Genomic DNA, 19,927 nt, shown 5'->3' on the forward strand with positions numbered 1-19,927 from the left:
TTTGGAGAGCCACACCCACAAAAGGTCTTAGAATGGTTTTAGGGTTGAGGTGTATTATATTACTTCTTTTTGCCCCAGTGGTCTTGTCCAGAGGCCTGACCAGCCAGACCCAGTCCTTTCTTAGGCAAAGAATGTGTGTCTGGACCCCTGCGTTTTAAGGGGGTCTCTTCCTCCGGCCTTAAAAGAGCCTGGCCAATCACAGCCGTTTATCTGCAATGGGGCGGGCTTTACGCGCCAATCGTCCAACCAGATTTAAATACACTTTGCACATGCGCACTGACTTGTTCTTAAAGTTGCTCAATGCCAGTCCCAAGTCCGCAAATATTCCGCAGCTTTTGCTGTTTACTCCGTGGAGCTGGTGATAACATCCTGTTTTTACAGCAGCCACTCACTAGCGTCTCTGCTCTGTTGGATTAACGCCAAGTTTGTTTGTTGACACCTTAGACATATAAAATACACTGTATGTGTTTTATGTCTGTGGTTGATACGGCTCTCATTGTCTTGTTGTTTGCGTCATATCCTTCGTTTCTCTGATTGGTTTATTCTGCGTCTACTGGACCAATAAGATTCCAGACTAAATTTTGCTATAGAAAAGGAAGAGTTAGTCTGGTTGGCCAGGCTACTTGTTTAGTAAAACTTTCCAGTCTTTAAAAAGCTCAACAGTCCTCAGTCTGGAAATTTCAACTTAAGGCCCCATTGTTCTACAGGAACAGGCTGTAGTTTCTGTAAGATCTGTAGATGAGCTATTGTGCTTCTAAACATTTAGATACGGAATTGACTTGCAATTTCTCATAAGCAGTATTTTATTTTTTCTTTTCACATGTGCCTCATATGGGGCCCTTTCAAATATCCATTAATGAATTGAAAGTATAGATATCTGGAATTCAAAATTGAATTGTTGCTAAAATATTTTTCCATCGAAGTCAATTAACTATAGGACCTGACATATATATTTTCTGGACATCACTTATTTTTCAGGACCTAAAATATGTTTTCTGGGTCTGACATAATTTCATGACCAGACATATTGTTTCTCATAAGCAGAATCTTATAATAAAATATCATTAAAATGTGCTTAAGAAGAATTCAGTGTTCTTAGCAGGTGTAGGCTGCTCTCACCTGTCCACACGTTTTGTCTACAATTTCATTTAAGTTTTGTATTTATTCCAAAATTAAATTTTATGTCTGTGAGGGTGTCCAGGGTGGACCCCTGCCTTTCACCCAAAGAGAGCTGGGATAGGCTCCAGCAGATCCCTGGGACCCTGGTTAGGACTAAGGGGGTACAGATGATGGATGGATGTAAACACAGAACTGATTTTCAAATTTGCACAGGTGAGAGTAGCCGACACCTGTTAAGAACACTTAATTCTTCCAGTGTTTCTAAGCACATTTTAATTATGTTTTATTTCACACTTATATCAAACAAATGCCAAAGAAGCAACAACTGCCAATTAATGTCCCTAATACCACAGATCCTATGCACGGTACATGAAGGACTAAGCTCAACAACACAACTACAGAAATGTCAGTTGTGATCGCAACAACTGTGACAGTACCCCTAACTTTTGTCATTTTAATATTTGGCTCTGGGTGAGGTTACCTACAGGAAGTTAGCAGAGCTGGGACCCCAGACACGTCTGGATCGAACTGGTTCCACTGAGGCCACAAGAGGGCAGCAGTGTGTAGGTGTGCAGAAAAACTGGATGTCATCAGCTCTGCATGTACAAAATGAGTGGGGAGGACTGAAGACACCTGTTGCGGTTTTCATCACACTGTATAAAGAGCTAACATACCTGTGCTGCCTGTGTTTATACTCTAACAGTGTTTTTAGTAATTGTACCATCAAACCACTGATTTGTGATGAACTGAAGACACACACTTATGACATCAGGCTTCTACTTTTGTTCAAATACAGCTGTCTCCCCTGTTGTTGAGACCACATTTATTCAAATACGAAAACCTTGTGCCGCCTGTAGGCGTGCATATTCACAGCCATGGGCAACAAGACTGATGTGAGAACATTGATTTGCTCTGTGCGTTTCATTTAGGGGTTACTGTTTGTATGTTGACCCCTGGTCTGGGCCCCAACATTGTCTTTTTTAGACCACCAGAGTGTGGCCCCCATCCCAGACTGCCTGCTGCCCTCACTGACCTGACCTTCACTAGCAGCTACATGGAAGCCACAGCTCATGTTTACCTTCCTGTCTGTACTCTTGAGGTGCACGGAACAACCACAGCAACTGAAAATAAAAAGATTTTTAGCATTAAAAATAATACTTCATTTTTTAAAACGCTCCACATACACAATAAATGGGCTTTAAATGTTGGTACATGTTAAAGTCAGTGTTCACTGGGGTGAAAACAGAAGTGTGTGTGAAGAGGGCTGCAAAGCATGAACTAGACTATGCTTTAATGCTGGAAGTTAAAACTACTGGAAACCAAACCCCACACTGCCAATAAATAAATATCTATAACTGATATGGTCTTTTGGTGTTATTGAATAAAATAATCCCATATAACGACAGAATAGCACCATGTATTGCTTGTAATCCACTGCTGCATTTTAAAAACTGCCTTTGCATCCACAAAGAGGTTCTTGTCACTTGTCAATTACCATGGACCATTACACATGAGTGTGTTACAGCTTAGTGTTTCCCTGAATAGGCACTGGTCAGTGAGCCTCCCATCAGTTCAATGTTAATGTCTCACTGGGTTCAGTCAGTCAGTCTCTGGACTCCCCCCTCGCCTCCTTTTCTCACCCTCATCTCCTCTTCTTCTCTGTCCAGCTGGCTCTGACCTCTGACCTGTTCACCCTCACTCCTGACCCCTGAGGGCCATTCCCACGCCACACCCTTTTGTGTACATCTCTCCATGGTAACCCAGAGGTTACTCCCTCTGCATTTTTAAAGATAAATATGATAATTCACTTTCACTGGGATCAATGCAATGCAGCCTAATTCGGCCTATTGTCACTGCGAGCAGAGAGATGCAACAGTTCATGTATTAACTGCAGGTGCATGAGAACAATTTTAACCAAATCCATAATAATCCATAATATACAAATATATTCTTTACTGTATATAATAGTTTATCACAATGATCATATGCTATCATCCTCTCTAAAACCATACACAAATAAGATACCAAATAAGATGAGGGCACAGATGTTTTTCTAAAACAAATCTACAATTACGGTCAGCTAAAAACTTTATTTGGGTATTTGCCTTGAAATTTCCTGAAGTTAAAACCTGATAAAAAAGTGCAAATATTAGTTTTTAATGTTATATTCCTCTACCTGTAATGCACATCCTCTATCCTGTTCTCCTCCAGGTCTGCACCCCTCCGCAGATCACCGCCTTCTTTTCCTTCTGTCACTTTCACAGTTAATTGTAGAAAAAGAGATTTTCTCCATTGAGGGCCAGTCTCTTAGGTAACCCCACTCCTGCATGAAATGAGATGGATAGAGGGGAAGAGATAGAAAGGGGGACATGGACAGGCAAACTGAACAGGCAGCGGTTGAGGACGGATGCAGGGGAAAGTGAACTTTACACACATTTAAAATGACAGAAGTAATGAGTTTAATATTTCATATACATAGGGATTATGAGTAGTGGCTTCTCTGGGACTACTGACACTGACTATTGATGGTTCATAATGTAAGTATTAAAACCATTTACTTTATTGCTTCCAGGTACAGATTAATGGACTGACACTTATAAATTAGATATAAAGGAAAGTGTTAGATCACAGATATGTATGTTTAAAACATTTAGTGTCAGAGGTGCGTAAACAAACAGCTACTCTTGGATTAGATAGAGTCTGTAACATGCTTTCTTTTTTTTCTCTTAAATAAACTGCTTGAGCAAATGCTTTAACATTTTCAGTGCATTTTATCACTTATGATTTCTGCACTTGCTTTAGTTAAACTACAATCATATTATAATTATTATTTTATGATTATCAAACTATTAATCCACTGCAGGTTTTACTCCCAAGGCCAAGAGATGCTATTGCTGATCTTCCCAAGTTTGACAGGGAGTCTGGTGTTGATTGTCCAAACGCAATTCTTGTATTACTTCTCCACAGCCAGGAGTTGTGGGTGGACATCATGCCTCAGTCTCTGGTTTTTACTCCCTCTCACCTCTTACGGTGATAATACAGGGATCGATGTTGGAGTTATATCATGAATTATATATGAATTATATCATGTAGCTAGTCCTATGACAGGCCTGCATCTTAATGATAAAACATGTGACTTTGCAGGGCCCACACTGGATTAGAAACATTTTGAAATGAAATACTATTAAAAAATAATGTTTTTGTAATTAATGTGGCTTTTGGCTTTAATTAAGAATCTAAATTCAAAACCTGTAGGCCACAGTGGAGTTTGAATTTTCCTGTTAACCTCTGAAAACTGAAACAGTGGGAATGTCATATTATCTTGGAAAAGGAAGTAAAACATGAGTTGTTTGCTTATCTTGCTGGCATGTCTTTGACTAGATAGACAGATAGATAGAATATGTTTTTACTAACCATTTTTATCAAGATGTTCATGAAGAGAAATAAAGTTTCTGACATTGTCTGTGGGTCTGTGTCATCGTTCATACTGTTTCAATCTTTTACATCAGAAAAGAGTTTGGAAGCTTTTTAAATTTCAGTCAATATAGGCCAGTTCCCTGATGAATACAGTTTTACACTGTAGGTACGCTCTACTAATTATCCATAGTATTAAAAATTCAGATTCACTAAAGTGAAGAAACTCAGCTAAATGTGGTTCATTCACTCCTGAACCACATTTAGAGCCAATAGGTCTCATTCCAACAAAAACACAAAGCATAAACCTGATTTCTGGTAAATCACATGATTTGGGGGAAATGTGCAGTAACCAATGTGGGCATGATTACAGATTGTGAAACAGAAACAAACATACTGCAGGTCAAGCAGTGATTCAAAACAGACTTTTATGCAATCAGACATGTTGTGGACCAACTATCCAACAGTGGCTCCCAAATTGAAGGGAATCCAGGTTTGCTGTGGGAATTTGTGACAACATGTGTAATTTGTGTACAACGTCATTTCTCCTTTCTTTTCAATTGCATTAAGCTTTAATGTTGTGGCCTCTCTGGTTTGCATGAGCGTGTTGCTGCTTTGGGACACAAGACATTATTCTGAGGAACGAATCATATTTTTAAGTTGTCGAGGGAAAAAAAAAAAAGCAGAGGGAGGACACTGAGAGATCCAAGTATTGGGAAATACAAGGGAGGATAACTTACAAAACCTCAGTTAATCACAATCCTGTGGCAGAGCAGGCGAAGACAGAAGCTGCACAATGAAGCTCCACGTCGTTTCATTACTGCTCCTGACCTTCATTGTGGAATCACAGGGTTCAGCAGACAACAGGTAAACGTACATACCTGCATGAAAGACATTATGAATGAACCTATTTGTGCTTAATGAAAACAGGGTTAAAACGTGTTGTCTGTATTGCACATTCACATTCAGTACATTTTTTAAAAGAAAACATAAGTGCTATTTTTGCATCTTTTTGTTTCTGTGCAGTTTCTTCATCTCAGCTCCCAGATTTTTTCATGTGGGTGTTAAAGAGAAAGTGCTAGTGCAGATGGGAAAACATCACCTGAACACAGTTGTTACTCTCTACTTGGAGCATGAGACTACTAACACTCTCGTGTCAGAGAAGAAAGGTGTTGAGTGTAAAAATGAAAGCGACATCAAACTAGTGGAGCTGAAGGTATGACAACTCCCCAGCTCACACTAAAACACAGTTTAGGCAAGACTGAGCTCCATAATCACACACACGCAATATGCATCTTTGCAGATAAACAAAGAAATTATGGACAGGTTGCCTTGGCGAGATGGCCGCACATACCTTACCTTGGTGGCAGAGAGCCAAACCTTAACTCAGAGGAAGTCAACAAAGGTCATGGTATCCAAACACAGGGGCTATATCTTCATTCAGACTGATCAGCCAATGTACAACCCAACACAGCAAGGTAAGAGAAAGTTAGCAAATGTGAAACTCCAGACCCTACGAGAGGATTAACAGTGATTCTTTTGAAAGCCATTTTATACTTAATGTCCCTGTTCTAGTGAAGTACAGGATATTCACTCTCGACCACTCATTCAGGCCTCATAAGGAGATGATCCACATATCAGTAATTGTGAGTAGACCCATTTTTTTCAGAGGAAAGACGACTTTGGAAGATCTGCACAAATGACTGATGGGTTTATCGTTTTATGACAGAACGCTGCTGGAAACAGAATAATGCAATCTCTTAAATCGGCAGAGGGAGGAATACTCAAAGACACAATCACTATTCCTGATGTCTCCAAGTAGGTTCTACCACGTGTGCAACAGACTGTGACTTGTATAAGCACCTGAGCAACTTTGACATGAACCCACGTGTGTTGTGTTTCCAAAGAACGGGCACATGGAAGATCACAGCTCACTACGACGGTGATGAAGAAAACACTGTTTCTCGGGAGTTCCAGGTCAAAAAATTTGGTAAGTTCAAAATTTGATTAAAGACTAAACTGAAAGATAAAATCTTTTCAATCTAAAAGACGTTTTGATGTTGCACCTCTAGTTTTACCCAGTTTTGAAGTGAACATTGCCATGGAGCAGAACTATATTTTATTGGATGCTAAACAGTTTGACTTCACCATCTCAGCCATGTAAGTGCTGGTTTCTCATTAAAAACAATCATTAAACTCTTTTATTCTAAAAACTGGATTCAACGTTATAACGTTAGAAGACGACGACTCTTTTTTATGATCTTTATATTGTTCAAAATAACAAACAACTTCTGACATGCTTTTTTTTTTTAGGTATGTATATGGTGAAAAAGTGGAAGGTGCGTACCACTGCCAAGTTGGAGTGGTGAAAAGACGTGGTCAAAACATAAACCCTGTCTTTATCAGGACACTGGTGCTGACTGGTTCGGTGAGGAAACTGCTAACTGTGCAAAGTTTATAAGTCTTACTTCTTAAGCGTCACGTTACGTGATAACACGTGACTTTGCAATTTCTTGCAGGTCAAGAATGGAACTGCAAAACTTTCTTTGAATACAGAAAATATAAACAAGGAAGTCCACAACCAGATGAATGGATCCCTTTCTGATTTACAGCAAAGAGGAGCACAAATCTATTTGAGAGTACATGTGACCAACATACGAAGTAAAGGACACGCTGTGACACTATGCCGCTGTTTATTGTTTAGGTCATTCAGATAATTGTTTAATATTGATGTCATATTATCTATCTGTCTGTCTGTGTGTCTGTTAAACCAGACTCCAGTGTTTTTATACAGCAGTAGTTCACTCACGCTTGATGTAAATGGGGAGATGCTGAGCTAATTTCAGTTATGCAACTCCAGGGCACATTTTTGACTTTGGCTTTTGCAATCTGGTATTTAATGGGTCCTGTGGTGAAACACAGCAGCTTGACACTTTGTTGTGAACTTCAGGGGCTTCATACAAGAGTGTAAGAGTAGGAAAATATCATGAAATCATGATTTTTAGACTCAAACCTATGAAACACACCTCAATGAAATTACTACATAAATATTTTAATGATACTTTTGCAGGATTTTAAATATCGTCCTTTTCCGTCATGGATAATACTCCAAGTGCATTTTCTGCTCCAGGTGGTGAAATACAAGAGGCAGAAGTTTTCCTTCCTATCGTCTCCCACAAATACACCATTGATCTCTCTCGAACTCGCTCCCACTTCCTCCCTGGGTATCCACTAGATGTGGTGGTATGCAATGGACTAACAAACCACAGCTAAGTACACTGGATGCTTCTGATCATGATTCTGTATGCAAAAGGTTTTGTTTGTTTTATTACAGGTGGTCTTGCGTCTCCCAGATGGCTCTCCAGCAGCTGGTGTGCCAATAAAGATTAATGTTCCAGTATCTACAGACAAATCTTTTCAAGGCACCACTGACCAGGAGGGGGCAGTGTTTTGTCCTTTTAATATGGGCACTGGAACTCAGACTAACATTGAAGTTAGTATCCCCAAACTCACCTGAAGCTGTTTTTAAACGTGCTCACTTCTAAATGTTTCCACCTCTGGCTCTCACAGGTGACCGTGGAAGTCCTGCAGACCAAACAAGAACAGAAGAAAATAATCAGCCGATTTTCTTCTCCAAGTAACAGCTACCTTTACCTGAGTTTTACCAACAAGGTGTACTCTGTGAACGATTTCTTTACCGTAACATTCAACACCCTGAATGGCCCTACAGACAAGTTTATATACTCCGTGGTGAGCCACATTTGACTAAATCCAACATGACGTATTTGTCAGAAAAGAGGAGCTGCAGTTTGTCATGATTAAACTCTTCTCTGTTGCAGGTCATAAGCCGTGGCATCCTAATGAAAAACGAGTCTCACCCAATGGGTAGTTCTTTTAAACACAAGGTGCTGATAACGCCTGACATGGTTCCATCCTTCCGTCTGATTGGCTATTTCTACAGCCAGAACGGCGATGTTGTTGCTGACTCGGCGTGGGTTGATGTCAGGGATGAATGTGAGATAAAGGTCAATGTGAGTAAACAGAGCAGATAAGAGTGACACAGCAGACAAACAGAACTTTACCTCGGTTGATTATGTGTTGGAACAGGTCCGTTCTCTATTGTTTTGCATTACATTGATGTGAAAATGATGCAAAGGCTTTAAGCTGCTGTGGTTGTTGTTAGGCTGCATGCCAGTTATCCATGCCAACATAAAATATATAATTAGATTTAGTTCAGGTTAGACCCAAACTACTCAGCCCAACGTAGACGCTGTATTTGAATGTTTTGCCATAATCAACCTTCACCGTGGACAGCATATCAGAAAAGATCCGTAACATCTTAACTTTAATTCAGGTGCAACAAAAAGGCCCATTTGAACCTGGAAAACTATCAAAGCTAGAATTTGACTTACATGGTCAGAGAGCCAAAGTGGCTTTGCTGGCTGTGGATAAGGCCTTCTACGCTCTCAATGCTGACAACAAACTCACATCCAAACAGGTAACACGTCCACACACTCCTTTGTCTCCGCAATCACACACCGAAGCAGTTTCATCCAACCAACACAAGTCAGTTATAACACAGTGAATCTCATGCTCCCACTTTTCAGGTGTTCTCTGCGATGCAGTCGTACGACCTTGGTTGCTCATATGGTGGAGGAGCTGACTCAGCATCTGTAGTAACACACGCTGGACTATCATTTGTATCTTTGACACAGTCAGTGTGGAAAAAGGGTATAACAAAAATATAAGTGTGACCTTAAGTGTGACCTTGATGCCATTTTGGTTGTAATTATAATTAACACTGTCACTACAAATTCAGAATCATAGTAGTTTACTTGAAGGAAGCTGTCCTCCTGTGTATCCTACGATGAGCTGCTGTGCTGTTGTGTGCATCACTTTTCAGAGTGTGATTCACAAGGTGCACGACAGAGACGCTCTGTGGACCTCCAACAGGGGATGATGGCCTTCAGTAAGACGACACTCTGCTGCTGCAACTAGATCATTTAGAACAGTCCTCGTAAGAACATGTTATGAAATGCACCTTTTCTTTTTTTAATGTCGCTTTCAGAATCGAACTTTACTGAAGGAAGACTGCAAGAGTGTTGTGAGCCTGGATTTGCTGTGATCCCCATGAGACTGACATGTCAGGAAAGAGCAAAGAGGGTCTCTCTGCTGAACACAGACCAAGCTTGTACAGACGCTTTTTTAAAATGCTGCCTTGAAGGAGAACGTCTGAGGAAAGAGAAGATGAAAGAAGACGCAGTAAAGGAACTTGGCCGGAGTGAGACTAACTGACGTGTCGACATCAAGCACCTTATATGACTTAGTGAGTGTGGCATGGTTATTGAAGAGTTTAAACACAAATCTCTCACCTTTTCATTTTCAGCTGCGAGCACAGCTGACATCGAAGAGTTCTTCTTGTATTCTGCTGCTCAGTACATTCGGCGATTTTTCCCCCCGAGCTTTGCCTTCACAGAATTCGAAATAAACGGCAAAGGACAGTAAGAGACTGACAGTCCCTTTTCCTTTTTTACAGTTTACTATAAGTGAAGTTGGTAAAATGCTTTAGAAAGTGTTTGTCTGATGCATTTTACAGCCGACTGATTGTTTCTCAACTGAAACCCTGTTTAGGTATTCTTTGGCTCTACCCGATTCTATTACCACATGGGAGGTTCAGGTCGCCACTTTATCTGCTGACACTGGTAATAACAGATCCCAACCTGCCAAATGCATTTTGGATATTGACCACAGAGCTTCTTCTAAATACCAGGAACCGGCTTCCTCTGTGCTGCAGGTTTCTGTGTCGTGAAGCCATCTGAGGTCAGAGCGTTTAGGAGGACATTTGTGTCTCTGAGGCTGCCTTACTCCGTGAAAAAGTATGAGCAGCTGTCCATTTCCCCCATTATCTACAACTACGGTGATGACCCATTGCAGGTAGCTATAATCTAATGTTAACTTTAACCACCTGCTGTACAAAACAGTTCAGTCCTTCATGTTATTCTTTGTTATTAATTGCATTTTCATAGGTGGCGGTTCATATGGAACAAACCGAAGGACTTTGCTCCCCCGGTTCAGCAACCACAACAGCCTTTGTCAACATTACTGTGGCCCAACAGTCCTCCAAGTTTGTCTCTTTCTCTGCTGTTCCCATGAAAACTGGCAAAATACCCATCAAAATACGCCTCTACGACATAGAGGATGAGAGTGGGATAGATGCAGTCGAAAAGAGTTTGAATGTGTGGGTGAGTCTGTGAGATGATTATTCTTTGAAAATGCTTATGGGACAAAACAAAAACTAATTTGGTTCCATTGTCCTCATGTTGCAGACAGAAGGAATAGAAATGAGAGACGAAATAACTGAAGTGGTTAAATTAGATGGTGAGTTGCTGTAGTATCCTCAAAGATAATTGGCTGATATATATATTTTTAAATATTTTTATTTAGTATATTAAATGTGTTTTCATTTATTTCTGTCCCGATAGGAAAGAGCCCAAAGAGTTTGACCTTTGATGGAACTTTACCTGATGGGACGGTTCCTGACTCCAAGAACAATATTTTCATTTCTTTGGAAGGTGTGTACTATCAGACACACACTTTACAAATCTTTGTAAACAACTAATAAATATCTCAACTTTGTTCTTACCTGTCAGGGGATGGATTTGGCAGTTCACAGGTGAAGAACCTTCTCTCTCCTGAGAAAGTCGCGAGGTTGATCGTGTTGCCGACAGGATGTTTAGAGCAGACAATGGTAGGACTGGTCCCGACAGCTTTGGCCGTCCGCTACCTCGACCAGAGTGACCAATGGGTTGACCAGCCTGCTGGTGCCAGAGATGATGCTCTCAATCACATTGAACAAAGTAAGAATACAAACAGCAAGTCAGTCAATTGCAAAGGTATCATTTTAAAATTTGCACTTTAGGACAGGACAGATTTAGACTGAGGAAAACAAAATTCATTCCTAAGCACCAGAGTAAGAATTAAGGTTGGGTGCTCTGGTTCTGTCACAGGAAAATTTAAATGGAATTAGACATTTTATCTCTCATCCAAAACTGGATCAAACGATCAGGACTGCTTCTTATGAGAACACAAGTGGTATCATGTTTTCCAATACTCATGAAGGTATGGAACTTCAACTTTATCTGGAAACTGAATAAAACATAAAAGAAGCCTGACGGCACCATAAGTGACAATGTTAAGTTAAGCTGCAGGACTGGGACACAAGTTAGGGACCAATAGAAAAACATAACGTCACTTTTTCCAACCGCCACCTTTTCAACGAGCAATGAAAAGTGATCATAGTGTTTCATTTGTATGATGTCGTCATTAACGCTGAACCTGCTATGTTGCTGTAGATATTTACACACAGTCAACACTTTCTTTGTCAGGTTATATAAGGATTTTCACATATAAGAAACCTAATGGATCTTATGGGCCATGGGCTTCAGAGTCATCTAGTAACTGGTGAGTATTTGCAACTTACAGGTTAGTAGTTACATTGAGCGTCTCACATGGTGAATCCTGTTGCCTTATTGTCCTCTTCTCTTCTCCTGCCTTCATCTTTTCTTGTCCCCAGGTTGACTGCACTTGTAGTAAAAGTGCTATCGCTGATTGCAGAGCGTCAGACGACGGCCTTTGGTCAACAGGGCAGGCTAGGTAGGGCTGTGCCACTGGGGCAGATCAGGCACCCAGTCAGTTACTTGGTCTCAGCACAAAACAATGATGGGTCATTCACTGATCCATATCCAGTGCTGCACAGAGGAATCCTGGTAAATGTTGGAACACACACACACACACACACACACAAAGACGGACGGACAGACGGACAGACAGACAGACAGACGGACGTATATATAGACAATTTAAACAGTATTGTTCTCTCTGTGTGTTTAATGTAGAAGGACAAAGACAGAGATTCATCCAGGACGGCCTTCATAACTCTTGCACTGAACCGGTCTCTTCAGTTCCTGGAACCTGAAGGGCGAAGTGTTGCGGTGAGCTAATGTTCAAAATATTAAAAAATAAAATAGAAATATTGTCATATTGTCCTGTTTATAGCCATGTTAGTGATGCTCCTTTTAGACAACTCACACAGAAATATCTACTGGAGTTTAACTGTTTTGACACTTATTTTAACCACAGCACGACTCACCTAACAAACTGGGTAAATGAAGTTGTTAATCTCATGGTGTTATTTTATTTTAACAGATTTTAATACCCTGTAGTCAGAGCATTACTTACAGGCAGGATTATGTGCAAGAAAATGAATCCACTGCCTTTATCCCACTTCTTTACCAGGAAGCAGCTATTTCAAGATCAACGACATATCTACTGTCAAACTTCGAGGAGCTTCAGCATCCCTATGCCGTTGCCATTACAGCCTGTTGTCTCTCAGTTTGCCTGCCAAAAGAAACAGATTTGACACATGTCTGGATAAAACTTCAAACGATGGCTACTAGAGGCATGTATAATAGGAATCATCAATAACTAGCAATCACTTACAGTTTCACACAGTTTGCAAAGCTAAACCTAAATGTGACCATAGCGTGTCGCAGTATGTTGGTCTTTAGGAGGCGTGACAGCTTTCTCATGCTTACCTATTAGGGAAGAATGGATGTTATCTGTGGACAACTAATCCCAGTGAAACCAATCAAAAGCAGGCAGATGCCATCACAGTAGAGACTTCAACTTATGCCCTCCTAGCTGCAGTGGGGTTTAGGAAGTCCGAGTGGGCAAGCAAGGCCGCCTGCTGGCTAACCAGCCAAGAAAACTATTCTGGAGGCTACAAATCATCACAGGTGACTCACAGGGTTACTTGTATTGTTTGAACAATGCAGTACAGCCCATAATAACTCTCAGACTAGTGATGTCAACATGTTAATAATGTTTTACTGCCATGTCCAGGACACCATCATGGCACTGGAAGCCCTCTCTGAGTATGAGCTCTCCAGGTCCAGCAGTCCTGAAGTAAATGTAATAGCAGATTTCACCGTCCGAGGAAAGAAAGAAATGGCAAAGCTTGAACTGGAGAATAAGAAGCAGAGGGTGGAAACAGACCTCAAGGTATCAGAGTCAGGACAGTCACTATAATACACACAAATACACACTGTCTGATTCTGAAATGAGCCGTTTTCCTTCTCTTGCCCTAGAAACTTGTAGGGAATGAAATTGTTGTGGAGTTGACAGGAAAAGGACAAGCTAAGCTAAAGGTAAGTTCAGTAAATGTCTGTACCTCTGCTGAAATACGTACATACTTTACAGTTAATGATCCACCTGTGGCAGCTTATAAAGGCCTATCATCTGCTGGATGCCAAGGACAACTGTGATAAACTGTCTATCAGCGTCGCAGTGGAGGGGAAAGTGCAGTACACTGGTGAGCCTGTGGCAGCGTTTACAGACCACAACCATGTGTGTTGCTGATAAAAGCCACACGGTTTCATGATCCTCTGTTTCTCCAGATACGGTCCAGGAAAATTATGACTACTATGACTACGATTACAAGGAAATGGAGACGAGGGTGTCTCGATCAGCCCCTGAATGGTTTGACGCTCACACCCGAAACAGGAGAGAAACTGATAATATAAGTTCAGATGAAACTGTCACCTACAGGGTCTGTGTCAGGTTAGTTGAATGAGCTTCACACACACAGACAATGAACATTGCAGGCTCCTCAAGGATGTTTCACTCAGCCTGTGCTTTCGTTGCTTTGTGTAGTCATAGCCTGAACAGCAGCCTCACAGGGATGGCCATTGCTGACATCACACTCCTGAGTGGATTTGAGGCTAAGACTCAGAATCTGGACCTGGTTAGTGGGTTTCTCTGCCTCCTCTTCATCACCGTCACCCTCTGAACAAAGTGGGAGGAGGAGCTGGCTCACGTGACTTTGAGATGCTCCTCATTAGGTCACTGTGTACTTACATACGACATAGTTTTGTTTTTACACTCAATTCTTTTTGTGCAGGTTCAACATACAAGCCACACGTTAATTAGCAACTGGTTTTACTGGTCGTAAAGCTTGTTGATACTTTAGCATTTAGAGTCATGCAGAAATAAAAAACACCAGTTTTGAAACTCTACTCCATCAAACTACAAATCAGAGCCATAAATGAGAGGACTGACCTTTAGTAATGTTTTTTTGTCATTTTTTTATGTTATGACTTCAATTCTGTTTTTCCTCCCAGTTAAAAGAACCACCTGAACAATATATTTCCCATTATGAAACCTCCCATGGCCGAGTGCTGCTCTACTTCAATCAAGTAAGGCTGAAATCAGTTTACGCTGCAAAAAACAAGCCTGTGGAATACTAAAAGATTTGCTCTCCCTCTCTAGCTCTTCGCTCACGAGGAATGTATTAGTTTTGATGCTACACAGACGGTGCCGATTGGGCTTCTACAGCCTGCTCCGGCTGTGTTCTATGACTATTATGAACCAAGTGAGCTTCATCTTTTGTTTTATCCACATCCTTTCATTACAGAAGGGGCAGCTTTGTTTAGTGTAACAGGAACGTCTGGGTTATCTGTGCTATTCTTACAGGCAGAAAGTGTACTGTCTTCTACTCTGCTCCCCAAAGAAGCAAGCTGGTCTCCAAGCTGTGTTCAGAGGATGTGTGCCAGTGTGCAGAAAGTAGGCCCACACTGACAGACCTCAGACTGTTCACATACTCTAAACATGTAAGCAGGTTTTGCACCTCTGGACTGTGTAAAATGCTCATATTTTCTACAGGGCCCTGTCACAAAATACAAGCGACATTCAAACTGAATGAAAGAAATCGCAGGATCACAAAGAGTGACCGCATGCAACATGCCTGTTTCCTGCCCACGGTGGACTACGGTCAGTCCTGTGCACAAGACAATGACGTAGCGTCCTGCCATCTATCACATTACGGTTCACACGACTGGTTCTAAATAACTGTGTTTCATTGCAGCTTACATTGTTCACGTTGTGGATGTGTCAGTGAAGAGTAACTTTGAGCTGTACAAAACTAACGTAACCGAGGTTCTCAAGTCACGTAAGTACCCAGAACCCACGGGGCCACATTCAGAAGCACTCCCAGGAGCTCCTAGAGGACTTTTAAGGTTCTTAAGCTCAGGAGAAATGAGAGAAGAAATGTTACTGGCTACGTTTAATATTTTCACGTGTAGTATTTTCAGACTACCTGAATTTCAGCAGACCTTTAAATGAACGTTCATGCATGTTTACATTTCTCACTGTCCTGTGTCTGCCAGATGGAGATAAGCTGGTGAGTGAGAACTCTGTCCGAGTGTTTGCTAAGAGATATCAGTGTAAAGAACAGTTACATCTGGGGAAAAAGTACCTCATCATGGGTAAAGATGGCTCCACAACCGACTCGAACGGAAAGTAAGCAGCATCAGTGATATTAAAACTTGAACTGTCAAGTGTATTTTATGAAACCTGAGTGATTCTCATTCTCTTCGTTCGTAGGATGCAGTATCTGCTGGAATCAAACACCTGGGTTGAGCAAAGGCCTGCGAGTGAACAGTGTAAAAAATCTGCCCATCGATTTGCCTGCTCAGGTTTTTCTGAATTTGTGGATGAGTACAAGATAAACGGCTGCAGACAGTGAAAGAAGCTGCATCATTTCACTTTCCTTCCTGTGACTCAACATGTTGGGCACTTTTTTACTGCTATTTTAACTCAACATATTCTAATCAGCCCAGAAAGCATCTATTATTCCTAGCCAGACAGTATGAATGACAGATTCATCATATCTAACTTTATATGAGCTAACAGTGTTTGAATAAAAACACCTCCTAATATTGTCTAACTGATGCCTTTGTACGTCTTTTTATTTGGGTTGCAGCAGACGTGTTTAGAGAACCACTGGAAATGAAACTCACCAGCGTATGTTTGTTTTTTCATGTCCGTCCAAATAGTTTAGTTGAGTTTAGTGGACTGGTTTGATTTAGCTTTCCTGCTGAATATATTTCTTTTTCAATGTATTTTTTATTTTACTGGCAGTGAAGGAGCTGAGAGGGGCCTCTGTGCTCGACGCAGCCCCGGCCGAAACATAAAGAGTCTCACAGGCTCCTGGTGAGTTAGTTCATCGTGTCATGAGCATACAAGCTCTTTATTAGACAGAGATAACATGCATATCCTCTTAGCAACTTAGTGCAGGTATATGTAAGTGATGCAGAGGGAGGTAATGTGAGAAAACAAGGGGTCGTGGGAGGGAGCGGGGCAGAGGGAGAGGCAGGGGGTTTGGGTGGAGGAGTGAGGAACAAGCGGCGGCTTATATGCTTATATTATTCTAATCTGTGAGGCCAAGTCCAATGTAAGCAACACGGGAGCACCGAGCGTTACTTCAATCACAGCCAGATCAATGCCCGCGCTGTTTCAGCCGCGCCATTAGACATCTCATTAAACTGGAATCAAAGGGTAAATAAACACACTGAGTTCAGCGTCACACGTTTTCATCTGGGGAAAACCATTGGGCCAACATGATGTTTCTGAATGCATCCTTAATCAGCAGCGTAGACAGTTATGGTTACAGTCACAATAAATAAACTGAAAGCAAAAGTCTAAAAGTTTACTTGTTTACATTTTCTGTGCAGCACTAAAAAATACCAGGATGTCTCAACAAAGACCAACTGACAGACTTGGATAGATTGACTGTAAACACACATGTTCTATGAGCACATGTTCACCTACTCCGACAGACCAAATGTGCTTAGGCAGCAGCCGTGAAATTGGCTTGGGGATGGTGAAATGTGCACGTACTGTATGTCCAGGTGTATTTTCTTAGGTGTGCTGCAGTCTTAGGTGCTGAAGGTAAGTCTCCAGCCATTTTATCAAAGGCCAGAACAGGATCAGCAGAGTGAGGGTGGTCTATGGTGCAGAAAGGAAGGAAAGAAAGGAAGAGTGAAGGTGGAACTCCCCTGGAGGCTTCTGGCAGATGGAGGCCGTGATGGAGAGGGACCACCAACTAAGTCCAGACTTCTCTGACATTTACTTCTTGTTTTCCATCTTGCTATGAGGGCGACTTGTTATCAGAACAGACATTTTTGGACGTACACATCAGGAACAGCACCCACATAAATGGTAAAATCCCATTTAGATGCTTCAGTTTCAGCATCTTTGTTCTGTTAACTGGGAAACTAAAAAAAACACAAAGTGATCCTTACAGCTGTGCTTTCCCTGCCAAGTCACAAAAACAAATCTAATATTTCTGAATAAGATGTGGCACATTTTTCAACTGATCCCAAATTAATGCTGTGAACATACAGTCCATGCCATGATTAAAGGATGTGGAGGGTGAGCTTGTGAGTAGTTTTGAGCATATATTCAGGATGTGTTTGCACATTGTAAGACACTATTCAAGCAGATTTTCTTTCCCGTCATGTCAACTATGTATAGTTTCATTCTTAATTTGACTGATTGCTCCTTGTTCTCAGCATCTGCGGCCGTTTCATCCTGTCAGTACGTCTCTGTCATGTCTTTTCTCGATTTCCAAGCAAACTGCAACACGGTGCAAGAAAAACCTGCTGTCTCAACATATTTACAACTAAAATACCTACAGGTAAATGTATGTTTTAGTGCATGGGTTCTCACGTGCATGTGCTGTAACAGTATTAATGCAGCTGTCTCCTTTAAGAACTGATCTTAGAATTTGGTGTTACTGCCAGAAAGGTAACAAAAAAGTTTTTTCATCTGATATTAGATGAAACTTTTTCTCCTGTTAATTTTTCATAAAGGATGGATTGAACTAATGTTAACAGGAATAAAAAGTAACTATGGTTTTTATAAGGCTGGAGAGTCATAGATCACAAGATAAGATAAGAATTTATTATTATTTAATAATTCTAACACATAATTATTAGACAAATGCAATATTTGGTCATAACTTAACTGGATCTTAACTAATATCAACATTCCTTATATTACGTTTGAATATATAAACTGCTCCGGTGATATAACATTTTGTTTTTGCTCTCATGTAAAATTAGGAAAATGACACCCGTGCCCTGTTTGCTCTACACCCTTGACATTCTCGTCTTCATGTGGTTTTCAGAAGGTGGAACGGTGGGTGGCCCTTTGGTTAGAGATACAGTGCCCTCACAGAGCATCCCATAAATCTGCTGGATATTTGGTCACTTACATAACCCCCATGTAGTTACATCTCATTACTTCCAACAAGCAGCCAATTCATAGCACGAGGGTCCTGTCCCCAGACTCAGCACTGAATACCTGCAGTGTTACGCTCTGTATTCCAGCAGAATCAGGATTCGCTGACCCTTATTCAATCGAGGACTGTGTCTAGGTGCTAACAATGTCATGTTAGATACAGCAGACACTCAAATCACCATCATGATCCATGCAAAGCTGAAGCATACAGGCTGTTTTTGTAAAAACATGATATAACCTATGGAGTTTGAGAGCAAAACTGCAAATTGAATCAATAAAAACCGAATAAAATATGATATTAAATCACACACAAACAGATTTAGTATTTATCTTTTAAACAGAATACACTGACTTAAAGGATCTAACTTGGATCTTTTGTATTGATAAATCTAACGAGAGAATAAACGTTAAACCTAAGAAACATGTTTTCAAGAGAGCAGCTGATCATTTTTGATCATTTTTTTAGGTCTAATACAAATATTTTCCATTGTGGGTGAAAAAGTGGGGCCACTAAGTGTGTAAGGGGGAGGGAAGAGGGCGGGGGGGTCCTTAAGTAGGAGCCGACTGTATCACTCTCCTGATTTCTAGTGGTGGTCCCTTCTCTCACACCTTTCCTCCCAGATCACATCCAGCAGGTCTATGTGAGGTAAGTGATTTTTCCATGTCATTAAAATATGAGGAAAGTGACTGCAGTGATTTGAGTGAATTGGTTTATCTGCCTTTACAGACTCCACTTTGACTTTCCTTCAGATCATAAAGCCTCTTGACTGGATGATAAACAGTCTTGTTTTAGTCTGTTAGTTTTATGTGTGTGTTTTAGTTTCATGAGAACAAATATAATTATTATTTGTGTGGAGTATATTTTTAACATTCACTGTTAGACCTGTGATAATAAGTTTGTCTCCGCTTCAATTATTTCTCATTTCATGAGACAACGTTCTGTGACAACGAGCCTTTAAAAGTAAAGAGTAGCTACTATTTTAGATTATATTGCAGCAATTAGTCGACTAATCCATCACTCCAACTCTCCAATGCAACATTTCACTGCTGCACAGCAAAGCATCTGAATACGTTTACCTGATGAATGATGTATTTCATTTGCTACTGATCGAAAGTCAAGGCTGGACATATTTTTTTTTAGTGGTTTTATGATATGTGGGTGTAGTGGAGTGTGAAACCTCCTGAAAGACGTTACAGTGTCCCACAGTTCCAGAGAACTGTGGGACACTGTTACCTCCACTAGTCTCCCTAGGAG

The 19,927-nt window shown here is 40.9% G+C and overlaps 1 protein-coding gene and 1 long non-coding RNA gene across 2 annotated transcripts; one reads left to right on the forward strand and one right to left on the reverse strand.

Annotated features, from left to right (window-relative positions):
* Positions 1-1,899: 1,899 nt before the first annotated feature.
* LOC113122365 (uncharacterized) lies at positions 1,900-5,410 on the reverse strand. Its single transcript, XR_003294853.1, has 3 exons — positions 5,274-5,410; positions 3,296-3,442; positions 1,900-2,240 (listed from the first exon to the last, which is right to left on the reverse strand). It is a non-coding gene; the product is annotated as an uncharacterized LOC113122365 (long non-coding RNA).
* c4b (complement C4B (Chido/Rodgers blood group)) lies at positions 4,865-16,319 on the forward strand. The gene is made up of 41 exons (XM_026293662.2): positions 4,865-5,400; positions 5,560-5,749; positions 5,837-6,011; positions 6,109-6,179; positions 6,263-6,351; positions 6,441-6,523; positions 6,606-6,693; positions 6,847-6,961; positions 7,053-7,194; positions 7,664-7,776; positions 7,868-8,026; positions 8,104-8,283; positions 8,373-8,564; positions 8,888-9,031; positions 9,141-9,264; positions 9,437-9,502; positions 9,602-9,814; positions 9,920-10,034; positions 10,165-10,235; positions 10,328-10,467; positions 10,560-10,775; positions 10,860-10,911; positions 11,016-11,105; positions 11,184-11,390; positions 11,919-11,994; positions 12,107-12,299; positions 12,429-12,524; positions 12,829-12,991; positions 13,135-13,328; positions 13,435-13,593; positions 13,680-13,739; positions 13,813-13,903; positions 13,989-14,151; positions 14,245-14,335; positions 14,712-14,786; positions 14,860-14,962; positions 15,064-15,153; positions 15,253-15,360; positions 15,455-15,538; positions 15,756-15,888; positions 15,973-16,319. Exons 1-41 carry the CDS (start codon positions 5,330-5,332, stop codon positions 16,112-16,114), a joined length of 5,127 nt encoding a protein of 1,708 aa, XP_026149447.1. The 5' UTR covers positions 4,865-5,329; the 3' UTR covers positions 16,115-16,319.
* The last annotated feature ends 3,608 nt before the right edge of the window (positions 16,320-19,927 follow it).

Source organism: Mastacembelus armatus, chromosome 16 (assembly GCF_900324485.2).
Source record: "Mastacembelus armatus chromosome 16, fMasArm1.2, whole genome shotgun sequence".
NCBI lineage: Eukaryota > Metazoa > Chordata > Actinopteri > Synbranchiformes > Mastacembelidae > Mastacembelus > Mastacembelus armatus.